The following is a 26612-nucleotide window of genomic DNA, read 5'->3' on the forward strand; positions in this document are numbered from 1 at the left end:
ATTGCTTAAATTGCAGTGTTAAACTCTCTCAATGGCGGTAAGGTAAGATATGGCTATAATTAGCAGGTATGTTCAAAATGTTTTTTTCACCATTCATAGTGTTTTGTTTTTTTTATTGCCACACAGCCACCACCGGGATATTTTTATTTATTTCGTTAGAGCACGTCCCCTAGACTTTAAACCATCGAGTGAACACAGCATATAATAGTTGACACGTGAATTTATTTGCTACTAAGAAGTTTAATTGTTGAAAGGAAATCCGCAGTAGTTGTTGTTGTAGCGGCTAAACTAGCATCGCAATAATGTACTCAAGGGGATCATGTCTGCGCTGAGTTCATGCGCAAAGGGTTGAAACAGCGCTCGTCAGGTCCGCTGATGGCAAGGTTTCTTTTGCTACTTACTGTGATTTTAAACACAAGTTGTTGTTCACAATGTATGGTTTTTCATGGGAAAAATGAGGTGTGTCCCTGGGACATGCAGATAGTGAATTTACTGCGTCCTTTCATATTTTAATGTGTCAGGGACGCAGGACGCGTACCTAACAACATCACTGCTGCCTCTAAGGTTTCTGCGGTTATAGGTGCCTGTCACTCTCTGTCTCCTCCAGCAACTAAGCTCTTTTTCTTGAGTGTTTGTTTTACCTGTGAATGCAGCTGAAATCACAGCACAGGTGAATCCAGGTAGCATTGCAGCTACCAGTAGCATAAGTTGACAAGTGCTGGCGATGACCAGCTGAACCATGTTTTGTCGCTTTTTCATTCTGTTACTCATCACAATCGTTCTGTTCTCCTACAAATATGTTCCCAACAACATGTGGACATGAACTCTAATCTTGTTGTCCCCATAAAACACATCAACTTTCCGGTAAACAGACACAGTGACTGACCATCTTACCCCTCCATCTATTGAAGATTCACCAGCAAAACTCAAAGCACTCGTCATAAAAAAAATTTCAGTTGGTCATGAATTTTCAAAAATCCTAATCCATCCCTAACTTCTTCTTCTGTGGTTATAGCTATGATCCTCTGTTGTGATTGATGCCTGGGTGGGAGGCAGAATGACTGTAGGGAAACAGTCTGAATGTGAATTTGTTTGTTGAGAGGCTGTTCATGAATATACATTCATGCAAAACAGTTGTCTGTATAAACGTTAATGCTTCATATTCCAGCAGGTATTGAGCTTCCTAGGTCACTTCTGTAGTTCAGCAAGATGTGGAGATATTAAACCATAAGCTGGGGGTTCTGTCACCATTTCTAGCCTTCAGACATGCAAATATGCTGGTTTGTATATGTATGTGGCTGTAAAAAATAAAATGCCAACCTCGAGTGGAGCCACATTGAGCTTTCAGATGGAAAGACTCATCCTAGTGGTAAATGTTTGATGACACTGGAAACACCTCAAAACTCGTGCTGGGTGCCTCCTGTCTAGGCGTTCCGCCAAGCCATTAGGCAGAGTATCAGGAGGTTTTTGTTCTCATGGAACGTTTGTTTGCATGGGACTGAGACATTGTATACGGTTAAACACCACATGCCAGACATGTACAATCACGTTTGGTTCAGGTATTTGAATCTGTGGACTGTAAACAAGCAACTTCTCTTCCCTGGTTCTTCCTGCTCACCTCAGCTGAAGTGAGTCACTATCACCACTGAGGTGTCCATCATTAATGTCGAATAAAACTTGATGTGTCTGTGTAGGTTCTCATTCATCCAGGTCATCGTATACAAAACTTGATGTCTTTGTATTTAATAACATTGTGGCCCCATAAACTTCATCAGCTGTTCTTTTCTTCTCAACAAAAACAACCATCTGTGAGAAGAATCATTATTATGATGACCTATCTGACTCTAGCCTGTAAAGTTAAAGTGATAATTCACCCCAAAACTGTCTTTTGCCTTTAAAATACTCACCATTTGGTGTCTTGGAAAAGAGGTTATACTCTCCTGTGTTACTTTTTTGTGACTCTCGAATGCAGAAAGAGCCAGCCAAGTATACTTAGCTTGAAGCTACGTAATGGAGACCAACTGTCTGTTTTCAGCTCAAATAAAAGTTTTATTGAACAGTTTTCCTGTTGTCAGTAATCTGACCTCAGATGGGGTGGGGTGGGGTGTGTGGGGGGGCTTGAAGTCCTCTAGACTATGCGAGGGTGTGTACAGATTGAATGTCATCAGAGGTGGTTGGTTGTGTGTGGACATGCCCAGACTGACCCCAGTTCCCAGAGAAGCTGCTGTTCTCATATTTTGAATCAGAATCTATCTCTTCTTGTTAGGGCCTGAGCCAGAAGGTAATTCAGGTGAAGACTCTATTAAGTTTGTTTTTTGTTTTTTTTATTTCCTACCTCTTATGACTCATATGATCTTCTAAACTATGGCGAGCTGATAGCTGAGTTGATGCTGTGTGCAAGACCACTTTCAATTCACACCAATTTACTGTCATTATACCATGCAGAGCACATGTTCATCAATCAGTAGTACTCTTTCCAGATTATTTTAATTTTTGAAACAATCAATGCAGGTACTCCCTGTGTGGATGCAGATCTGCTTCAAGTGGGTGGAAAGAAAAGTAGTTTCGACAAGTCTATTGTGTCCGCTGTTGTCCTTTCGTTCATCTGCTTGGGTATAATCCCGCATGAGTCCACAGAGAGGACAGTCATTATGTGCAGTAATACAAATAAGCCTTTGGCATCTACTGAAATACTGTAAGTAAAAGCAATAAAAGCTATAGACTGGTTTTGTATTTGGTGACAGCAGCCAGCCTTCTCCAAAGGGCCTTGAGAGTCAGGAATCGTGCATCCTCTGGCGTACACATCCAGACCAAGTCAGCACAGCACACACAAGCAAAAGTTGTAGTGATGTCATCCAGTGGAACCAGCAAGTTGTGGTAGTGTTTATGTGACTCTTGGAGGATGTGATGACTTGTGGGGAGATCAAGCCTCGTGGGGCAGCTAGCAGTTAAATAATGACAAATATAATGGTCATAGCAACCAGAGTGGATAACAGCTAACACTGCTAACTCATTGATATCATGACATGTCTGAATTCATACCAGTCAGTTGCTGCACTGAGGACACAATCTCGCTCAGGCATTTGAATGGGTTAGCGTGTTCGTGGGGCTGAGTTAACTTTTGAAGAAATCCAACCTGATGTACTGCTTTGGCAGCCAATCGAGTGAACCAGACGTCTGACTGGAAGACGCCTTCTGCTGTTTTCTGTGCTACAGACACACAAAGAGACTCATCGCCGTCTGTGCTATCACCACCCTTCACTATGTGTCCATGCGTGTGTTTGAGTCCGGGTAGAGAAAAGGGTCTGAGTCTGAGAAGCTTCTTCCTCTTGTTTGTTGTTACACTGCAGTTTGTGAACACCTCACTTGATAAGTCACACAAACCGTCCAGTAGCGACAGCCGCTGCAGTGCCTGCTTTTAAGTTGTTTGAAGGACCAATGGGGAGTCCAACAGAATGTAATTCATCTGATTATTGATGGTTTTTCTCACAGTTTTGTAATTTTTTTGTAATGTTCTGCCACTCACAAGCCACTCAGTGTGACTTGGGAGGCGTGTCCTGCCGGGTGAAATTACATCACATAACATCCATAAGTTAATTACACCACCTTGATCTACATGTAGCTCACAAAAACAAGCTACAGATCTGCTGAGAGCTGCAGGGACTCCTATGCTAGAATGGTGTTATAGGTTATGAAATACCACCAAGTGATAACAAGAGTAGACATTTTCACTTTTCTGAACTGGAAAATGGACCAAATGATCAATCAGTCAAATGAAGAGGATAGTCAGCACATCTGTCTGTACTGAAAATAACCACCAGCAGGAGCCTACGTCAGGGTTGTGATCTGGCCAGTTGAGGAGAATAAATATGGTGAGTTAGAAATGAACATCCATCATCATATAAACATTTTGATGTCTTGTCATCTGCAGTTCTCATTTGCATTTGAACATTCTGTTCTATCCTTTGTCCTCCATTGTAATAGTCTTATCCATTGATTATTGATCATTGATATCTGTTAGGATTGATCGCGACAGTGAGCAAGGTCCCATTGAGACATATTACTGCTGTAGTAAATCAATGGTTTAAGGTGGTATTTCTACACAAGCTACCTCTCAATGCCATTTGCAGCCACACAGTAGTTTTCTCGTGCAGATTAAAAGAACCACAACTGCTGACTTTGCAGGTTTTTGTCCATTAACTAGCAAAGGCTTCACCAACGTCACTTTCCAGGTTTGCAGTGGATGAATGCTCAGCAATATTTTTCTATTTTGTATGGTTTTGAAAGCTACTATGCGGTTCTTAAAAGTTTTCTGCTCATTAACTAGACTGCTAATTCTTAACATGGTACTGAACTTATTATTATTTCATTACATCTTCAAGTTACCTCGAACCATGCGGGCAGTCACAGCTGTTTCATGACATTGACGGGATGAACCTTGAGCCATTTCATCCATCACATGTGACAAAGTGCCTTTTTGACACTTAGGTCACATCTTCAAAACCTACATATTTGTGAGCTGCTGCGGAGAATTTCTGGCCTCTGACAGTGATGGTGCTTGAGATGATGCAGCACAAACACAAGCCTGCAGCTGCTGGTCATATCAGTGTTGGATTGGAGTGATTAAACTGTTAGGGATTAACGTTCTTCCTCAGCCTCTAAATGTCTGCGTGCAGATTAACTGAAATGAAAGGAAATCAAAGCCGCCTGAGGGTCTTGAAGTGTTCCTCTGCAGTGTTTTGGTGTGAGTCATCAATGAATTAAATGACAATGTGCAATGTTTCTGTTCTTGGTTCCAGCAACACCACACAGTCCACATTCATAGCTAGCAGCTAGCAGCTTAGATGATGACGAGCCAGCTATTTTCCTCAAGAAATATTATTCCTTCATACTACACTTCAGCTCATACTGGCTTAGATGTAGATGCTTAGCTGTGGTCTTTCACAACCATTTAAATAAAAGTGAAATCAAGCTTCAGTGTGCCGAGGACCCCTCGGAGACCCTCAACGGAGCCACGTTACCTAAACTGTTAAATAATCAGCTGCACCACATTCCCTCACTACAACGAATGGCGACCCAAGATCCATCTGTATTAAACGGTGTTGATGGCAGCTCCTCTCGGTCAAACCTACAGCAACCACAATGTTCACCGACTCCAGAGTTTAATAAATGCCTGAATTGATTCAGATAGCTTGCTTATTATTTTTGAACAGTTGATGCGTCAGTGGCGTTTCAGGCGTTCTTGATGGCAACTTCATACAGTGGCAGGTTTGATCATCAAAAGCACTAAAGCACATCTAGTTCAGAGTCTTAAGTCCATCTGGGTGCAACCCGTAGAAACCAGGACATTGCGTTGTTACAGTGAAACTGCTCATAATGGAACACAACATGACGTCTTCCAGTAACCATGGAGACAATGGTCTGGTCCTGCTCCAACATGCCTTCAACAGTGGAACCTAAGTTCACACCTGACACCAGAACATTCCTCCTCATGCATCTCAAGTGTTTTTGTGTTAGATTGTGTATGTATGAAAACTGCTGGACAAATAAAGTTTTGATTGAATGAACATGACAGTGTCGATTGTTTCCTTGGAGAGGATATCGGACAACAGTCTGGACAGCCAGAGTCTGCAGGGCTGCTGTGATATGACATTACATTATTATTATTATTTCTACTGATACTTTTACATTCGTGTTGCTATGGTCATTCAAAGCATGCATTGGGCAGGAGGTAGAACAACTTCTGAACCTCCCTGCAGTGTTAATGCAAATGAACTGCTCTTCTCTGTAAGTCTGATCCATGTCTGCTGGTTCTCCCAGGTTCTCCCTCCCTGGACTCAGCCAGCCCCCAGGAGGAGGGGCCCAGCACGATGATGAGGACGGATGAGTATCTGCCGGTCCCTGGCGAGGAAAAGAACCAAGACTTTGTCAACACCAATCCCCGCAATGATGAATCCATAGTAAGACACACCATGTTTCCCTGGGTGATCATGTGTGGCCTCTAGATATAACCATTTAAACACAAGAACCTGGTCCACCACCACCAATCAGACCCTCACGAATATCAATCCACCAATTATTATCAGAATCATTGTTGTCTGTGTGTGTGTGTGTGTGTGTGTGTGTGTGTGTGTGTGTGTGTTTGTTTGTGTGAATGTGTTTTTATCTGTGTATTTTATGTGTGTATTTGTTCGTGAGTGTGTATCACTACAAAAATGATCAATTCTGCAACATATCTCATTATCAACTGTATATATTTGAATGCCATATCAAATTTATTTGCTTTTTCAAACATAAATAGGTTTATTTAATGGTGCCCTAACTCTTTATAACATGTTAACTACATGAGAGTTAGGGCTAAGGTTCCCTGAGGGTTCTGCTAGCACCCTGCTAGCTTCCTGTTCTATTTGAGTTAATTTCACAAGTCACCTGTGTCTTTTCTCTGCAGTTCTGACAAATACTATCAAAAGCAGGCTGTCATTGAGATCACCAGCGGAAGATATTCATTTAAAACAGTCAATATACTGGTACATCTGCACTCTCCAGCTGCTTATACATTATTTTTGCAAACTTAATGATTTAAAAGTCCATCGTGTGTTGGTGGAGGGTTATGGTGAGCGGTGAGTGTGAGGTCAGTGCATCGCACATGAAGGGGACAAACACAAAAGTTCTACCTTTGACACAGTCTCTTAGAGCGAGAGGTCTGTTTAATGCTCCACGTACTGCAGTGCTGATCCTTACGGGCTCTCTGGATCAGGCTGCTCAGCTCTGCATTGGCTTCTGATCTTTTGTATGTTATTTGTCATACAAACAATGACCAGTATCAAGTCTTAGCTTCTGCTCAGTAGCAGCACAGCCAGACCTGAGCTAAAGATGCCCTATTGTGTCTGTATTTGCTTTTATGATCACCCAGTGTCGCTTTTTCAAAGAATTAAATGCAGCCAAGCTCTTGCATCATGATCTGAAGCAGCAATGAACCAACTGTGAAGAGAGGAGGACTTGAAGTACCACTACCACCTGAACTGAAGGATAGTCAACATGGCTCTTTTAATGGAAGCGTTTTCTTCATCATGGACCATTATAACATGTAATGAATACGTTTGTAGCCCCTAAAAAGCTGCAGTGCTCATTAAATCACCATGTAAAAATGTTTGAGGGTGCAATAGAGCAACATTATAGTTTACAGCCTTTCCAACAATGAAGGTAAGGGTTTATTTCTCTGTAGTACTGACTGCTACAGATAAAAACTAGCAGCAGTACTACAATCTGGTGTATTTTCTTTGTATGCTGCCCAGATCTCCATTGACATTCATTGTCCCGATCCAAATAAATACCTTGATTAATGAAATGAATAACAGACATTATACACTAATCCTTTGTTCTGTGGTCCATTTATATCCGTCCCAGTCTCACTTAAACCTGTGGCCCTGAACACATATCCCAAGGTGAAGTGGACAGCGAGTATGCAAGATGCACTGCGATCTTGTCTGCCACAAGCCTCACCACATTCTCTAGTAGCGTGACTGCAAATGGGACCTGAACCTCACTGAAGGACTCCAGACTCAACTGATATCACCAGTTTAAGACCTTTGACACATTCATTGACACATCAATTGTCTTCCCCCTGCGGACAAGATGGGGCTCACCAGAGGTGCTGCTTAGCCTGTACCAGCAGTAGTATCTGTACCTGCACCAGCAGTAGTTACTATACCTGCACCGGCAGTCATCCCTGTACCCGGACCAGTGGTAGTAACTATACCTGCACCATCAGTAGTAACTGTACCTGCACCAGTACAAATGCCTGTGGTTGCACCATTATTAATACCTGTACCTACACCAGTACTAATACCTGTGGTTGCACCACTATTAATACCTGTACCTACACCAGTACTAATACCTGTGGTTGCACCACTATTAATACCTGTACCTACACCAGTACTAATACCTGTGGTTGCACCACTATTAATACCTGTACCTACACCAGTACTAATACCTGTGGTTGCACCACTATTAATACCTGTACCTACACCAGTACTAATACCTGTGGTTGCACCACTATTAATACCTGTACCTACACCAGTACTAATACCTGTGGTTGCACCACTATTAATACCTGTACCTACACCAGTACTAATACCTGTGGTTGCACCACTATTAATACCTGTACCTACACCAGTACTAATACCTGTGGTTGCACCACTATTAATACCTGTACCTACACCAGTACTAATACCTGTGGTTGCACCACTATTAATACCTGTACCTACACCAGTACTAATACCTGTGGTTGCACCACTATTAATACCTGTACCTACACCAGCAGTAGTAACTGTACCTGCACCAGTACAATACAAATACCTGTGGTTGCGCCACTATTAATACCTGTACATGCACCAGCACTACCAGCACTAGTACCTGTACCTGCAGCAGCACTAGTACCTGTACTAGTACCAGTACTAGTACTAGTACCTGCAGCTCCACCTGCATCAGTACCAGGACCAGGACTAGGACCACTGTACATGTGTACCTGTGTGGCTGTGTGCCTGCACTTGTGCTGTACTCTCTAAACTGTGGCAGCTCACATGGCTGTGCTGTTGCTGGCATAGTACCATCTAGTATAGTGCTCTATTTGTGGATCCAACAAAGGTATTTGATATGATTGACCTTGTGCTTCTTTTACTAATGTTACACAGCATTGGTTTTGACACAAAGGCCCAAAGAGCTATTTGTCAGAAAGATTCAGAATAGTGAAAGTATGTCATGTGCAGTCAGAATTCTTGTTGATCAGAAAAGGTGTCCTGCACGGGTTTACTCTGGGCCCAGTACTATTCACAGTCTATATCAATAACATTGCTTCCTTGGTGGGTAACTACAGGACTCTGTGTACCACTCAGCCTCTAGAGTCTTCCCAAGAGACAGTGACGGTTCTCACCACTGAGTCCTTTACACTAATGTTGGGTAGTTCTCTCTTCTCTTTAGCAGAAAGATGCCATTTCCATCCATTCATATACCAAGCTACAGTATTGTTGTTGATCCCCCATCTTATATCCTAGTGTACTGGTCCTCTGTATCTTACCACACTGAGTCCAGCAACTGGAATTCACTTAACGTCCCCAGACTTTATACTGAACTTGGGAAGATGGCTTTCAGTTTCTCTTCCCCCAACACATGGAACAACCTCCCATCCACCTTAGAACTCAACACACTGGTTTCTTTGGTCAGATTAGATCTGTGATCACAAATAATTTTAACATGACCCGCAGTTTCTTCTCACTTAAATTTCAAATCCTTTTGTTCTAAATGTACTTGCATTTGTTTTTTTCCCCTGATCTGCACATTGCACTCAGTTTTATTGCTATTATATTTATACTTATTTTTGTAACACTTTCTAATGTGATATTTACTCTCAAAGTCACTTTAAATTACAACTTGCTCTCAATTGACATTCAAAATTACATAGAGACTTAATGAATGAATGAAGGATACTGCCAGTATTAGGATGTTTATTTTCATTTCATCATAAATTGAGGCCCCATATTGGAGATGGAACCGTCATGTGGTCCTGAGTCACAGTCCCCCAGAGAGAGAGTGAGAGTGAGAGTGAGTATTTGAATAATGGACTCGAGCTTAGTTAAAAAAGAAAGGAATATCTTGTCAGCTTGTGAGCATTGTTTGGATGGTCTGTTGTGTTCCCTAGAGCTCCTCAGCTATGTGTGTGGCCTGCTGCTGATGACCTGCATTGAGATGAGGATGTGTGAGTTTGACACTTGCACTGAAAATACAAAGTCAGACAAATGTTGTTTGAAGAAGTCCTTAGAGTGAAGTGTGTGGTCAAGATGACCCCCCCTACATGTCCCTGTGCATCTACTGGACTACATCAGCCTCGCATTGGTTTTCATGTTCGTGGGCACGAACTAATGAACCACTGATATGGATTATCGGTCTGACACTGTCTGTTTAGTTATACAACAAGAGTAAAGATTGAATGGATCAATACATTGAACGTCCTGGGAAATTTGATTTATCTTCTTTCTCTTCGAGCACACTTCCCTTGCATCACCCAGGACTCTGGAGGTGCATCAGTCTTGCTAAAGGTAGACAAATAAACACATGTGGATTCAAGGATTATGTTGCCACTGATGGTTTAGAGAACGTCCATATGCAACATCCATCACTACAAAACTCACAAGTCAAGGCTTTTCTATCTCTCATTTTAGTGGCTGTTCAGTTATTAGTAACAAAGCTATTGTTAACTTTAAGCTATGTTGGACTTGCATTAGATATACGTTACTTAGAATCGATGGTTTAGATTTGAACGCTTCATAGTTCTAAAATGAAATGTTCCAGCTGCTCCTGAGTCGGCTGCTACTGTGAAAACTGTTATTGATTTATTTGTCTCAGCCTCCAGCTTATTATGTGATACGTGTGTGTGTGTGTGTTTCTGTGTATGTGAGTGTGTACATGTATGTGGGGGTGGCTGTGTGCCTGTGGAAGCCCAAAGGAGAGGAGAACCTCATGTCCTGGTGGCTCACTGAGAAAAGAGTTCCTATTGGTGAATGATGCCTACACCACCACATCCTCATGCGCCCTCTGAGAAGTGACCTCTGACCTTTGCTGTGATGACTACTTCCTTTTGAGAGAGGGATGAACATGGTGCATGTGTGTGTGTGTGGGGGGGGGGGGGGGCTTTGTCTCGTGAAAATGCATATCGTACACTCACACACACACACTGCTACTGTATGAAGAGTTGGTGTTGGCATATCTGTCTTGTAAATATTAGTTTAATGATTCATGGTTGAGCTGCAAGCATGAATCACTAATCTACTTCCATTCCAGCAGTTTTTGGTGGCTTTATTGAAACCAGACTCTCTGATCTCCTGCCCAGATTGTAAGTTAATTGTCCTCAAAGTGTCCTGTTATCACTGTGTCAACAGTGTCTGTTTGTGAACACTGTTAGGAATTTCTCCACATGGGTTTACTGCTCATATAATATCAGCCTGCTGGTTACACAGCAGTGAGGCAGGTTTGACCAAGAGGAATTGTATTTCTAAAATTATAACCTTTATTATAATCAGATAGATACTCTGGTAAGGTACCAAAGCACAGCAACAAAGGTCAGTTGATATGCGAGCACATTCAAACCATTTGCACCTGTCACAACTCCACCAAACAAGTAAACTTATCAAGGAAGTGACTCGCTGGCTGCAAATTCATAAAAACAAAAAACTAATTAATGCTTTCTGAAGGGAGACAGGCATCTTCTGAGCATCACTCACATAATTATTCCTCAGAAAAGATAAAAAAGAAAAGTAGTAAGTATTTGAACTACAGCAGTGCTCCATAAGGAGTCCCACTACCCCACAACAGCTGCACTGCAGTAGCTCTAGCAACACTAGAATGCAACATTTCTGGCAGATACATGTGGCAAGACGGGGGTGATGAAGTACAAGAGTTTTTGTTCAGATAATAAGCTAAACCGACAACGCCACCAGGGGAGTTTCGCCCCAGGAGATAGGTTTCATTCAAATTCACCGTTAAGACACGCAAGTAAGTTTACTCAAGGCAGGAGACACGTCTGTAGAAACAAGCATGCTTTTGATTTTAACAGTCAATTTAAAATACTAGAACACCACTCACACAGGGGCAAGTCAGGAGAGAAACTAATTTAAAGCTGAGGCTTACCGGGGTGCGTGGCCTACCGACTCATGCGGAGGATCCCAAATTATAAACACCTAGACACAAGTGACAATCACACACACACACACTTTGAGGATACCCCAAACCCAGGGGAGCACAACACACAAAAGGGGGAGGGGGGGGTCCCCGCCACCAAGTCACCACCACCACCACCGGACCTCAGCAACTAAGGAGAAACAAAAAGAAATTAGTGGGGTCGCAACAAAATTCAAACAAATATCCAAAAATTATACAAATCAGAAACTACACAACACAAACTACAAACAAAAGAAATAAAAGGCAAAGGCTGAAAGAATAACCCACTGTTCTACCAAGATGGCAAAACCCAAGAAATTAACAAATTAAGCCAGAAATAACAAAACAGAAATAAACAATATGGGGGGGGAGGCTAACCCCACATTTCAGTCATTACATTAAAATTGTTACAAGGATGATAAAACCTTGGCGCAAGCAAAGAAAACAAAAAGAAAACAGAAACAAGGAAATGCAGAAAGCAAAATACAACAGAGGCAAAACAATGCAGGAAACAAACTATAAAGGAGACAAAACAATAAAAAACAAAATGTAATAGAGACAAAGCAGCAGCAGTCCTCCGTAGATGGTGCGTTAGTCGCTTAGTTCAAGCCGCGGACCCGTTCTGCTGGTGCTGCCGTCACTCGCACACCATTGGCTGAGGGCTGGCTATCAGTTAGCGGATTGACCACTAGGACACACGCACACCAGAAGAGGGAGAGAGTACCGCGCAGCTACCAGCGTCCACCTACAATCAGGCTAAAGTTAGCCGCGTTAATGATCAGTAACGATAACAGGCAAAGAGGGAGAAACTTACCACAGGAGGCCATTTAGGTGACACACGAGCCTGGAGGGCACCAAATCGGCCGCTCTGCAGTACAATACACAATCATTAGCTCAATGCTACGTGAGCCAAAAGCAGCAGGTGAGCAGACAAGCCGCGTTACCTGTCCGAAGCAAAACATCCGGCGCGGAAATGACGTCACCCGTCAGGAGCAGCGAGAGAGAGAGAGATGGGGCAGGGAGGGAATCGCCCCTCTTATGAGTGAGGGCCCCTCCGGTGGTTGGCTGTGCAATTGCCAATTAGGCATGACAGCTCACAGCTGTCGGTGCTGCCGCATTCAATAGACACAATAAATACCCCTCAAATGTAGGAAAACTGCATGTGTACAAGTACCTGTCACACACAGACCGAATGCTTGTACTCAATTCTCCCCGGCAAGATTCTCACCTGCAAACACATTTATTTATTTATCCTACTGCTGGACAAGGATGCAACATTACACTACAAATCACTTATTTACTAAGTGACTTATTTATGAAGTGATTTATGTGTGACAGGTGTGAACACCACAGACTCTCTAGTACATACTTTCTTTTTTGTCCTGTTGGAGAATTATGGAGACACTTGGAGGGCCATGATTGGGAGGAATGGCCCCACTGGTTTGAGTCCAAGTGGTGTCTTGTTCCTGAACTTATCTGTGAGTAGTGGATTGTCCACAAAAAAAACACCATGTGGTAGTGTAAGAATGATTCATATTGTTATCATATCATCAGACCTGAGGCTGTTAAGTCTGGGACTTTCAGATGAAGAGAGGGGCTGAGCTGTCAAATGATCACCATCTGGTGGTGAGTTGGATCAGATGGCAGGGGAGGCCAGTGGAGAGGCCTGGCAAGCCCCAACAGGAGGTGCAGGTAACCTGGGAACATCCTGAGGAGGTCCCTGTTCAGATGTGCGTCAATGCTCACCTCTGGTGGAGATGGCATCCCTGTGGAGGTTGAGGGGATTGAACCAGAGTGGGAAATTTTGAAATCCTCTTCTGCTGAACCAGCAGCTTGGAGCTTTGGCCTCAGGGTCCCAAGGTCCCAGGGGCTTCATGGGGCGGTAACCCTTGAACCTCCTGTTGTACACCGGTGATCTTGGGAAGTCAGCTGACTGAAGGAGGTTTTTCCAGGTTGCAGTATGATGGGCTGAGGCGAACATATTTTCATTATTATTTATGATGTAATTGTTATTTTACTTTTATGCATTCTATTTATTTTCTTTTACCGTAGGCGTAATTCCCAAATATCAGAAAATGTCATTGCATCAGAACAAAGATGAATCAGAGAATGCGTCTAGTAAATATAAAGTAACCTTTTCTACAGGACGTCAGCAGCCTGAGGATGGATGTTTGTGTGTGTAACTGCGTCTGCGTCACTGCTATGCCACATGGCCCGGAAGTTTGTCACTGTAACACATAAGATTACATTCAGCAGCGCAAACAGGAAGAGGTCTTTTTGAATCACACTCAGAAAATAAATCCAGAAATGGTTAAAGCCCGCTCCTCTGGGATGCAGGAAGACTTACGGGACAAAATCAGTTCATTTATTAGAAGGATCATACATGTATATTGAATGCAAATGACAACGAAAAGCAAACAAAAACGTCTAATTGACTTAGAAGATAAACTGAAGCTCTCCACAGGGACATTTTTCCAGCAAACTGCAACTGCATGTTGCTCACATATCATGTCAAGTCTCACCATTTCTGTCAGTTAAACCAGCAGCATTATTACGGTGTTCCCTAATTTAGGAATTAAAAGAATGCAGTTGTAGATCCAGCTGAAGTGTTACTATTCCTCCTCAAGACTCCCCGTTGTTCCATTTAAGTTGTTACACTCTAACACGCAACATCTCTTTGCAGCAAATAAAAAAGAGTGAAGGATAACAATATAAAAAATGGATTGTGATGCAGGACACATATCCCTGTAGAAACGCTCCTGGTCCATCCAGTATTTAGTGACACGTTGTACAACATGGAGCAGCACATGTTTGCTGCATGTCCCTGCTGACCACCAGATCGTGGGACTTAAGGTGTCTTCACTCTCAGAGGACTGTAAATAATGTTACACTGCAGGTCTGAGAGTGTGTTTATGCGCAGCAGCATGAAATAAACATGCTGAAGAAAATGAATCACCTAAAGTACTGTATGGAACAGCCCCCACCCCCACCCAAGCTGCTCTTCAGTCAGCGTCTTCACCTGACCCCATGACATTTCTTCTAACTTAAATGACCAAATATTTTGTAACTGTTATATACAGAAGAAACACAACTGGAGGAAACACAACTGCTTCTTTCACAACATTTGGACTTCAAGGTTAAAATTTGGCTGAAGAGAAAATTCCTTGTCAAGGATACACCAATCATGTCCTGCTTCAGCTCAGCTTCAGCCCTTCTCTCTCTGTCATTATCTCCCTGAGATTGGGAATCTGTAGAGAGTCAGTGTAGCCTGAGAAGAACCTCTAGTGCCTGGTTCATCTGCCCTGTCTTATTGAACGTCAACTGTGTGTCTCAGCTCAAGCTGAACAGGCTGCTGCCTTCAAGGGTTGAGTGGCAGCATGGGTGTCTTACACCCTTTGTTTTCATGACTGATTGTCTTGATAAAGTCTCTGCTCAAACTTGTTGCCTTCAGTTGAACAGGCTGCCGAATTCATTTTGTGTGTGTGTTTGTATTTTTGTGTGTGTTTGTGTGAGTGTATGTATGTGTGTGTGTTATCATTAACAGAAATCTAAATGGGTGTTTCTTTCTGTCTTCTTTATAGCCAATGAAATCTCTCTATGGTGACAGCTCACAGCCATTTTCTCCGTTGGGCCCATACTTGTCCGATGGCTGCCGGCGGGTTGACTATGTGCTGACTTACCACATACAAAAACCCAGTAGTGTCCGCCACAAGTCCCCAAGATTTGCAGACAACAACTTTGTTCGCCGTCTTCGCCGCAGCCTGAGCTCCAGGAGCAGCCGGGCGCCTCTTCAGCCCAAAGAAGATCCAGAGATCGCCGCCCAGGATCAACGGGCTGACTACCACGAGGATGACAAGCGCTTCAGGCGGGAAGAGTTTGAGGAGAACCTTCTGGAGACAGGCCTGGAGCTGGAGAAAGATGAAGGGGTGAGGAGGAGGGAGGGGCTTGAAAACTGTCGATAAATGAATGTGTAGTTTCTGTAACCTGGTCTTACTCTTACTGTTGATGCTCCTGTCAAAGGTCACAGTGATGACAGTGGAAGGTTTTGACCCAAGATGTGGAAAAGACAGCTGTTGCTAGCAGATTTCATCAGGAGCCAACAAAATCAAAGTACATCTATCAATGTTAGATGGCAACTCAGCTCTGATTCACGTTTGACATGTTTTCAGCTCAGCTTGACATGTTGTCCATTAAGAACCCTAAAAAAAATGGAACTAAACTTGGCCAGCTGAGCCGCAGTGACTGAATCACTCTGAAAAATCCTGAAAATGATGAGAGGGCCGACGGCAGGAGGGTGCAGGTGGAGATGATGTCAATCCTTAATGACATGATCAGGACAGGAAAATGGAATAATTTCATTAAGGGGGACTTTTACCCTTCAGAACCATGTGAAGTGGACATTAGAGCAGCAACACTTGTCTTGGGATCCAGTCCCTTCAGCTATGACCGTACCGCAGTGCTCAGAGCTGAGGCTAAACGCTGCAGGAACAGAGCACTGGGACAGTCGGTATCACCATGGCAGGTGAAGGCTCCACACTCCAAGAGTAGTGTTCTAATAAGCACAGAAAAGTGAGTTGCCCTTTACATCACTGGCTACAAAACTGGTAGAGTACTGGGAGAGCACAGGCCTCCACCACAGCCAGGAGACCGCCCTCATCTCTGTCTGGATAGAACTTTACTGTGTATATATATATATATATATATATATATATATATATATATATATATATATATATACATAAAATTTAGGATCAAAGTTTAATGGATTCTTCGGTCAGTGTGAGTTAACAGGAAATAATGACGTGTCAAACACAAACAGACTCCAACTAATAAAATATAGTTAACATAAACAAGCTATTTAACATGGAGCATGTAACCCGTTCCACCCATCAAAGAGAAAACTGAAGAATACTAATGTGTGCTAATTCCTCTGAAAGCACGCTATAATCCTTGCAAGCTGATAGGTCAACAGAGAAAGTCAGTCCAGCCAGCTAAGTGACTCTTTAGTGTTAGTTTATATTTCAGTATGAGAAGATAAACCTCAAGCGTGCAGATAGAAACATGTGACTAGAAACTGTCGATGCCGGTGACTAATAGTCTGCTAGTTGCTTTTCGACTGCTTCCACGTCCGTCTGATGTGGCTTTGAAGCAGGAATCTTCTCCTCTGAACACGTGTGTCTGCAAGTTCATGTTCCCTGCAGCTCTTGTGTCATTAATGTGGTGTTTCCAGTGGGCCCCTGGTACATCCATGGATGCTCCTCTGTCTGTTGGAGAAACCATGGTTCTTGTACTTTCTTTAGAACTTTTCTGTAGAGGAGTCAAACTGCGCTGACTCTGAGTCACCGGTTAGAACTGCAACGACAAGCCAAATTATTGAGCCTGCTGATCTGTATGTGATCTGAAAAGGAATTTTTGCAACTTGTGAACCTGTGTAATAACAGAAGTTGTTGACCTTAATTGTCAACTTAAGTGGATTTGAAATGTGTGGGAAAATGACCAGAGTCCCCAGACTGACCCAGGGGGTCTGTGGGAGGACTCAAGAGCACCTGAAGGACTCGGCGTAGGCGCAAGAGGACACCGTGCAAACCACTGCACCATCTCATTATCAAGGTCGACTCACATGAGAAACTCCTGCATGTTTTCTGCCTGCCAGGCTGTGTTCTGCAACATGATTCAACATGTGAGACATGATAACAGGTAACAGAGTAGCAGAGGCGAGATCGCCCATTGATGGAGTGTTGACAAGGTTCAGGTTTGGTGTTCTGGTCATCACTATGCTCAAGTAAATGGACTGTTACTTCAAAGTGATATTGACTCTCGTAGCTTGGCCCAGTTTAGGAGAAAACAAGAGGAGTGCATGTCCTTGTTGCTTGTTGGGTCGGTTTAACAGACTGGAGGGAGTTTTACCTCACATGTGACATCATCAGAGCTGATCAATCCACGTATCAATACTCTGGAGATATTGGCAGCTTTTTTAACATGGTGTTTCTGCTAACTGCTGGATAAAAGTGTTGATTTTACATCTTAGCAAGAAACTGACCAGGAATATGCAAAAATCAATACAAGTAAAAATATTCCCTTTCTGGCAACAAAACTGAAGCCATTATATAACATCAAAGTACAACTGAGGGCGGAGCTCTTGTCCTGGATTGTGTTACAGTAATTGATGAAGAGGCCAGTGAGTGTATCAGCCAGCTAGTTGGGTTTGCTGCGTGTATCCAGACGGGTCAGTGTGCCGAGCTAAAAGGAGGGAAGAGAGTCTGGCAGTGTGGGCGGGCTTTTACATAACAGTCGAGGCTGCAGAGACAATCTCCTCCAGAAGGCAGGACATCAGTCGAGGGTTTTCCTCTGACTGTCAAAGAATACAAATACGCGCACGCACGCGCACACACGCACACACACACACACTGTGTTCTCATTCTTTATCTCATGTTATGAGTCTCACATACCAACCCAACTGGTCGAGGCAGATGGCCGCCCACCCGCAGCCGAGTTCTGCAGGGATTGTTGAGTGTCATCAAGCAGACGATCTCGTCCTGCTTAGTGTGAAAAAGGACCCGATATATTTCATGTTGTGAGTGTAATGAGCTGTTTGTTGCTTTATGGAACATTACATGTCAAACCTCGCCTGTATTTCAGAGTAAGATCCCAGGAATTGGCTTTCTGAAGATCCACGCTCCATGGAATGTCCTGTGTCGGGAAGCTGAGTTCATGAAGCTGAAGATGCCAACAAAGAAGGTACCTTTCATCCTCCCAATACTGAATCACTTAACCGAGCAGCCGCACTGCACACGGTGGTCCACAATGGGACTGACATCAGAGTGAATGCAAACTGCATGAGTCAATGAGGAATCAGTCAAGTGGTGTATTGAAACGTCTCTCCTGTGACGACAAGGAGGAAACCTCACCACAATCTGGTTAACAATCAATCGTCAAAATCAAAGATATTGAATATTGACTCAAAACACACAAATACACACACACACACACACACACACACACACAGAGGCACCCTGGAAGTGGTTTCATTCGAGGGGTGCTGGGGGCTAGGTTGGAAAATGTATGGCGTCATTATATTGTGGCTGACGTTTTCCACATAATATTGTCAGCCTACATTGTCACCACCAGCTGCCATTTAAAAGGCATCGGATGAAAAATAGAATGAAAAGAATGAAAAATTGAAAAAGTCAAATTTTCATGTAGCTTGAACACTCAATACATTAGGAATAAGACCGTGAGTTAACACTGTCCGTTTCAATCATCAATCATGGACAATGAGGGACTACAGTCACAGGTCAAACTCAACATCAACATGAACAAAGGCAGGCTTAAGGTTAAAACAAAAAAAAACAGCTGCCATTGAATAACGAGGGACGTTGGAAGTCATTTACAGAATAAAGTGATAAAAGCAGCACTTCCTGAGTAGTAGGCTAGTCTTTTATCAACGAAATATTTGAATAATTAATGATCGGGTCGTATTTTCTACACTGCCCATCATTTTTGCAGCGCCTCACACCAATAACACTGATGATTTTTGACCTGCTCACCTACTGTTTACACATATTACAAGAAGAAGAAGAAGAACACCGTAGCAACGCCATAGAAGAAGAAAAAGCAGTGAAACAATTATTTCTAAATGGAGGAAGACGAGGTCGAACAAGTAGCGGACGCTCCTTCATCAAACAAACTGGTTGTTTGGACTTATTTTGGCTCCCCATGTAAAAAACAAGACAATTTTGTATATAAAAAAAAAAAACCGTGAGCAAGCTATGTCGGTACACAACACCGCAGACTGTGGCGAGCACTACAAGCGTGATAGAAGGATGAGGACCTGTTGAAGGCTCAATATTCCAGCTCGCTGAGGTCAGACATTATAGATGGAGATGAGACTGCAGCCCTGAGGATGAGTGAATAGTTTTTAATAATACATTTACCTTACGTTTCCTTTGCATTCAAGAATGTAGTTGTCCTCATTGTTTACAACAACAAAGCACTTTTTTAATTGTAAATTTAATGTTTGTATTTGGATTGTAGTCTAAATAATAAGAATAAATATTTTGTTTTTTCAAAGCAAAGAGCATTTTTTTTTGTACTGACACAAAAAAAAACCTGTACGTCTGCATATTAAGGAAGAAAATAAAGAACCCTTGATTTTTGCTTTTCTGATTTTTGATTTTCTTTAATCCTTATTTCATATCATGAGTGTTTTGTATCGTGAACCCTGTTTCGTATTTTGTATCATTTCGTGAGTTGACTATTTTGTTGCACCCCTAAGTACAATATCATGTTAGTCCACAGTGGTGGTGCCATGACAATGGGGGCTGCAGCACACATAGCACCCTCCTTCCTGCACCTATGCACACACACACACAGACACACACACACACACAACCACCACCACAACCAGGAATCTTGAACAACAACAGCTTCTTCATTGCTTACAAAAATAATATTGTCTTGTCCTTAGCCAGTAGCCAACAATGTCTTGTACCTACCGTGGTAGGTAGGTTGTGCTTAAAAGTTGCAGTGCAGCATTCTAATGTAGGGAACGGCTGCAGATTACGCGTACATTCATCAGGTCAGTTTAATTGGATGGAACAATCTCAGAGCTCAAGATGTTTGTAATGGTTCCAGACTAAAGTCCTCTTGAGTTGAGTAAAGGTGTTCAGCAGGGATCTAGTCCAGTGACCAGCATCAGTGAAAATCTTCAGTCATGTGCGGCACCTTCAAGCCTTATGACACAGTTGGTCAATCAAAGCTTGTTCCGCTCTCTAAATGCAGTAATGTCAAGTCGCAGGCTATTCAAGTGTTTGTAGAAGCTGTCGATGAGGCTGTCAGTTCAGAGAAAGGCTTGTGTTCTCTGTCGTCTCCCTTGTAGGTTTACGATGTGAAACAAGGAAGTAACGTGGTGGAGAAGATCCGACTGTTCATTCACAAAGTCACGGCCCCTCTCCATCCAAATGTGGAAGAAAACCGTCTGAAAAGTGTCAAACCCCTCTCTCACCCATTCTCCAGAGAGAAGCAGCACCTGTGAGTATGTTTCTGTCTACGTACGGTCAGTGAGGGAAGCAGGATTAACTCAATCTGGTAACATGCGCAGATTCTGGCTCAATCCCATCATAAAGCACAACGTGATATGAACACTACAAGGTTACAGACATTAGCTTCAAACAAATTAAAAACTGGTGAATATTGCAACATGTTTACCACAAGTATTTCACACAGGAACTAGTTGAGACTTGTTCCAGAATAGGAGGAGAGTGAATTTTGGATTTAAATATTTCAAGTGGGACAAGACACTCGAGGAATGCTGCTCTACCAAACGTCTGTTAGCATGCTAGCCAGATTAGCTTCGTGATTAGGCTCTTTTGTATGTGTTGAGTTTACCCCTTGGTGAAAACTAAAAAAAAAAAGATCATTGAATGAGAATTTTATTTGAGTGACGTGGTTGTGCACAGGAATCAATCACCATCACTGTTGTCTTTGACTGAACCACGGGTCAGGAATCAGAGGCCTGATGTGAGAGTTGTGCTCCTTCGTCACTGTTGGTTCACCTCTGACAGGTGAAGTTGGAGTTGGCAGCTGGGACACACAGGGACTAACCACCACCACCGCGGTGTAAAACTGATCCTTGGGGTAGATTTTTACCTGCAGGATTTAGAAAATAAGAAAATAAGCTTTTAGCTGGCTAATAGGATCATAAAGACAGAAAAGATGGCCTCACCAGTACTTCCTGTTCAGTCCCAGTGGCTCCAACCAGCTAGGAGGAATGTCTTCACATCTACGTCCGCCTGCTGGGATGTATAAGGAGGAGCGTGTGGGCAGCCGGCAGCTATATTTACAGCTCTGACTAACAGCTAGAAGATCACCTCCACATCTTCTCCAACACTTGAGCTCTGGTAGTTTTGAAACCCACAATGCCGGTTCCTTGAGAGGAATCCTAGTTATAAATAACAGTGTAGTGTCCTTTGAAAGCACATTAACAGGATCAGGTCCTGTCAGGTCCTACACGTGGGCTTGACTATATTAACTTCTACAGGGAATAAACCCTCACACCAACAGACTCACTTTTATAAAATCATACCAAACTAAACCAGAAGAAAGTTACACCTCAGATGAAGCACATTCAAAGGAAGACGATCAAACGATAAATACGACCGAGCAGCAGAGACGGTAACATCTTTATTGGTGTGACACCTGAGCCGCTCACATCCCATGTCTCCAAATGTGTCCATCACATTCACAACCCCCTTTAGTTAGTGTAAGCACAGCATGACGGAGATGGAGATGTGAGTCAGCCTGTAGAGGAAAGTCAGCTCTCCTCAGTTGACCTTTGACCCCCAGGCTACATCAGCTGCTCCAAGAAGAACACACTTGTTGCTGGTTCCATGCCGTGTTTTGACTGTGACTCAGAAGACTTAAAGACATCTGTGGTTCTGCTGGAGACGGTGGTACAGGACACGCTGGTTTCAGGGCCGCTGTGTTTTGTGATTGGGAAGTCAGATGTGTCATCATCGTATCACCCCTGTGTGTGTCAGTGTCATCAGTGAGGACACTTCTATTGAGGACCAATGGAGAGCTCACGTCGGACACCGTCCCAACTCTTTAATGGTACACATCCATAAGTCCTTCAAGCTCGTCAAGGACGAGGGTTCTGTCCTGTCATAAACCTGGTTGATTTTTAATCATCCACATTATCTATCCAGAGCAAGCAAAGTGTGATCCAGTGGATCGATGTGAGGGGTCACTGTTACCGTTACAAGTGATGTCAGTCACTGTTGCAGAATGAGGCTTAAGCCCTGCCTCTGCTGCAGTGAACTACAGGTATTATTGCTGCTGTACTCCAGTTCCCCCTACCTGGCTGACATCTATGGAACATAAAGCTTCCACACTGCTGCGAAACACCAGCCAGTAAAAAATCCCAGGGACGTTTGTTGGTGCTCTGTGGTTCCTCTGACTCTGGTTCTGTTCTGTTCTTCACCTCCAGATTCAATCTGTCTGACAGGGACAAGTTCTTTGACAGCAAGACCAGGAGCTCCATAGTAAGTATTTATTCCTGAACGTGTGAAAGAACACAAACACTGGTTTGATTCAATGACCCAGTGTGTGTGTGTGTGTGTGTGTGTGTGTGTGTGTGTGTGTGTGTGTGTGTGTGATGGTGATATCTTTATGGTTATAATGATTCAATGTGGATCCATGCTTTCATCTAGCTAGAGCTAACATTTCTGTCCTGCTGCGGCATTTATACACACACACACACACACACACACACACACACACACACACACACACACACACACTGGTGTGCTTCTCTAACTGTGGGACGGAGCTCCTCAGCTGTGCCCAGCTGCCATCTGAGCTTCAGCACTCGTCTCTAAATCTCCTTTTGTGTGCATCTCTCTGGTGGCTCCATTCTCACATTTGACCTTTATTGTTTGTTGTGGTTTCAGGTCTATGAGGTACTGAAAAGAACAAGATGCACCAGGGCCAAATACACCATGGGTAAGACACTCCCTACTACGATGGACTTATTAACATGCAACTAGCAGGGCACAGTCAAGGTTCTTCATGTTTCTGAGAAATGCATGAAAATGTCACGGCTTCCTCCATGTGTCAAAAGACCAGGTGGTCGTGGAATCCTGCTGACAACAATAGTGTTGTGACTATATTCAACAGGTCTGCCCCAAAGTAACATGTTCTACAGATTAGTTGTGCTGAAATGAGAGAGTGCCGCTGATGAGGTGGCAAGATGGGGGGGCGGAGCTTCAATTGGGCAGCTTGAAGATAGAAGCTCTTCCTTGTCAACATGAGGAACAATTTTATCAAAATGTCTGCTGCAGGCTGCTTGACACAGCATCACTGATTTGACCTCTAAATGCACAAATTTACTAGATAAAATGTTGATTCCTGTTCTGCCCATACGAACATGTCTGGTGGTCCGTCCCCCAGGAAACCCTCCCTCATGTACCATCAAATCCTTTAACTATACATGAATAAACAACCAAAAAACTGAGGTTGTATGTTTAATCACTCATCCACCTGGGCTAGAGTCAGTATATGTGTTCCACCCAGAGAGACTCTGGTCCGGCAACAGTCCCGTCTACAGTAAAAGCTTTTCCAAAATTGTAAGCCACCATCGGCTCTTTCTTGTCATGTGGTCTTGGTTTAAGTCTCTGGGTGTTTTTTTTCTCCTGAGCTCCTCTGCTGAGTCCTTCATTTTTTTTAAAGTTTGTCTTGGATTATAATTATAATCCCTTTTCACTTGCTTTTCTAAGGGATCACCAGTCTGCTAGCCAACGGCGTCTATACTGCTGCGTATCCACTGCATGACGTGAGTATGAGCGCCAGCACCTCAGCAGAATCATCCTAAACAAAAAGCTCAAGACATATTTATTTCCGTGTGTGTGTGTGTGTGTGTGTGTGTGTGTGTGTGTGTGTGTGTGTGTGTGTGCATGTGTGTTTGTGTGTGCAGGGAGACATCGAGGGAGTGACAGCAGAACCAAATGACAGAAAGGTAAGAGAATACAGTTCGTGTAAACCCCTATCAGCAAATTGGTGTTAAGTTCGTGGAGAGATTTTCCATCCAGCTCCCCAGCTGCTCCTGTAGCTGTATCCAGTTGTGGTGAGGAGGAGACGGCGAGCACAGCTGCTCTTGTAGATGTATCCAGTTGTGGTGAGGAGGAGACGGCGAGCACAGCTGCTCTTGTAGATGTATCCAGTTGTGGTGGGGAGGTGGCGAGCCCAGCTGCTCCTGTAGATGCATCCAGCTGTGGTCGGGAGGCGGTGAGCCCAGCTGCATCTGTTGATGCATCCAGCTGTGGTGGGGAGGCGCCGAGTACAGCTGCTCCTGTAGATGTATCCAGCTGTGGTGGGAAGGCGGTGAGCACAGCTGCTCCTGTAGATGTATCCAGCTGTGGTGGGGAGGCAGTGAGCCCAGGTTTCCTGTTGATGCATCCAGCTGTGGTAGGAAGGCGGTGAGCCCAGCTGCTCCTGTAGATGTATCCAGTTGTGGTGAGGAGGCGCCGAGCACAGCTGCTCCTGTTGATGTATCCAGCTGTGGTGGGGAGGCGGCGAGCACAGCTGCTCCTGTAGAATGTATCCAGCTGTGGTGGGGAGGCAGTGAGCACAGCTGCTCCTGTTGATGTATCCAGTTGTGGTGGGGAGGCAGTGAGCCCAGCTTCTCCAGTTGATGTATCCAGCTGTGGTGTGGAGGCAGTGAGCCCAGCTGCTCCTGTTGATGTATCCAGCTGTGGTGAGGAGACAGTGAGCCCAGCTGCTCCGTCCTCAAACACACCTGATAGGTTCAGGTAACCTTCACGCTGTAAACAATACAGGCCTGCAACACCATGAAAAGCTGGGTTTTCATTCTAACTCATCAAAAGTTTCAACTTAGGAACAGCAAGATGTTCCCTCGTTTTCTCTTTCATGTTACCACAGAATGTAAATCTCTGGATGTTCTTCTTGCTTCATGGAATAATTACTAACTATGAAATTATTATCCATCCATCCATCCGTCCATTGTCCACCGCCTATCCTGTTAAGGTTTGCGGGGCTGGAGCCTTTCTCAGCACTCTTCAGGGTTCACCCTGGACATGTCACCAGTCCATCACAGGGCCAACACACAGAGACAGACAACCATTCACACCTATGGTCAATTTAGAGAATCAATCAGCCTCGTCCCCTCTTGATGTCTTTGGACTGTGGAGGAAGCTGGAGTACCAGAGAGAACCCACACAGGAACAGGGAGAACATGGAGACTCCACACAGAAAGATCCCGTGCCCGAGCCGGGACTCGAACCCTGAACCTTCTTGCTGTGAGGCGACAGTGCTGACCACTGCACCACTGTATCAAATTATTACTTCTGCTGAAATGAACTAAATATTCAACAGTTATATTCAAAAGCTTGCAGTGAGTGTTGTGTCTCTTTAAAACCATCATGCTTTGTTACTTCCACTATATTTGCACTCCTCAGCCATTGCCTCCAACTGAACAGGAGTCAGAGTAACCAGGCAAAACTGGAATGATAATCAGAGCTCAAGGCGAGCCTGAAGTCGTCTCCTCCCCTGCCAACACTCTCTGTAATTACACTGTAGGCTGTGTCGCTAAGGCAACAGCCTTAATTCTCCCCTTGTTGTTCTCAAGCATCATTCAAGTATAGTATGTATGTATGCAGATCTACTAGTCCCATGTAGAAATGTTTAGGAGAGAGAAAATGGACGTTCTATGGTTGAACGCATGCTTTAATGAACGCTCCTCTGGGCCTATGTCTTGTGATGAAAAGGCTGCATTTGTCACCTTGCAGGGCGCTGCTCTGGCTGTGAATGAAGTGTGTTGGTGTGTTTGTGTGTGTGTGAAAGTGTTCCACCATTTCAAAGTGATTTATGTTCCTGGTAGTAGGAACTGAGCGCAGAGAACAAACCAGTCAGCTGTTTCAGGGTAATGCTGGTGATGGCGGTGACCATATCACAGCCTCCTGTTCTGATTTGCATATAAATGTGTTTGACCTCATGATGCTCAATAAAACACACACACACACACACACATGCACACACGCACATACATGCACAATAAAACACACACACGCACACATGCACATACATGCACACGTACACACACACACACTCTTCATAAATTTAGTTGTGTCCACATTCACACAAAGACGCAGGAACACAAACAGGAGGATGAGGTGTTCAGCTGGTCTGAGTCTCTGGGTGTGAGGAGGTTCTGTTCCTTCTCTCATATTCAATCAAACAAAACAGGTTACAAAAGACACTAACTTTGAATTTCCTGCAGCTGCTTTGTGAAACACGTTCTTTTCTCTGTCCTTCCTTCTTTCTTTCTTTTTGTTAATTGATCATCTCACTTTTGATGTCGTAAGATATCATTACTTCAGGCGAAA

The 26612-nt window shown here is 43.6% G+C and overlaps 1 protein-coding gene across 4 annotated transcripts in view; it reads left to right on the forward strand.

Moving 5' to 3' along the window:
• ano1a (anoctamin 1, calcium activated chloride channel a) overlaps nucleotides 1–26612 on the forward strand; it is a 66499-nt gene that overhangs the window by 14036 nt on the left and 25851 nt on the right. For all 4 annotated transcript variants that reach the window (XR_015118998.1, XM_086222504.1, XM_086222488.1 and 1 more), the window contains exons 2-9: nucleotides 5821–5960; nucleotides 15294–15638; nucleotides 18352–18450; nucleotides 20591–20742; nucleotides 22700–22754; nucleotides 23163–23214; nucleotides 23988–24043; nucleotides 24185–24226. Coding sequence is in view for 3 of the 4 variants with exons in the window: in XM_086222488.1 (XP_086078614.1) it covers nucleotides 5821–5960; nucleotides 15294–15638; nucleotides 18352–18450; nucleotides 20591–20742; nucleotides 22700–22754; nucleotides 23163–23214; nucleotides 23988–24043; nucleotides 24185–24226 (941 nt within the window). In the remaining variant the exon portion in view is untranslated. The remainder of the gene's footprint in view (nucleotides 1–5820; nucleotides 5961–15293; nucleotides 15639–18351; nucleotides 18451–20590; nucleotides 20743–22699; nucleotides 22755–23162; nucleotides 23215–23987; nucleotides 24044–24184; nucleotides 24227–26612) is intronic.

This window comes from Aulostomus chinensis, chromosome 2 (genome assembly GCF_037954235.1).
Source record: "Aulostomus chinensis isolate RoL2024-O1b breed Wild chromosome 2, RoL_Achi_v1.0, whole genome shotgun sequence".
NCBI lineage: Eukaryota > Metazoa > Chordata > Actinopteri > Syngnathiformes > Aulostomidae > Aulostomus > Aulostomus chinensis.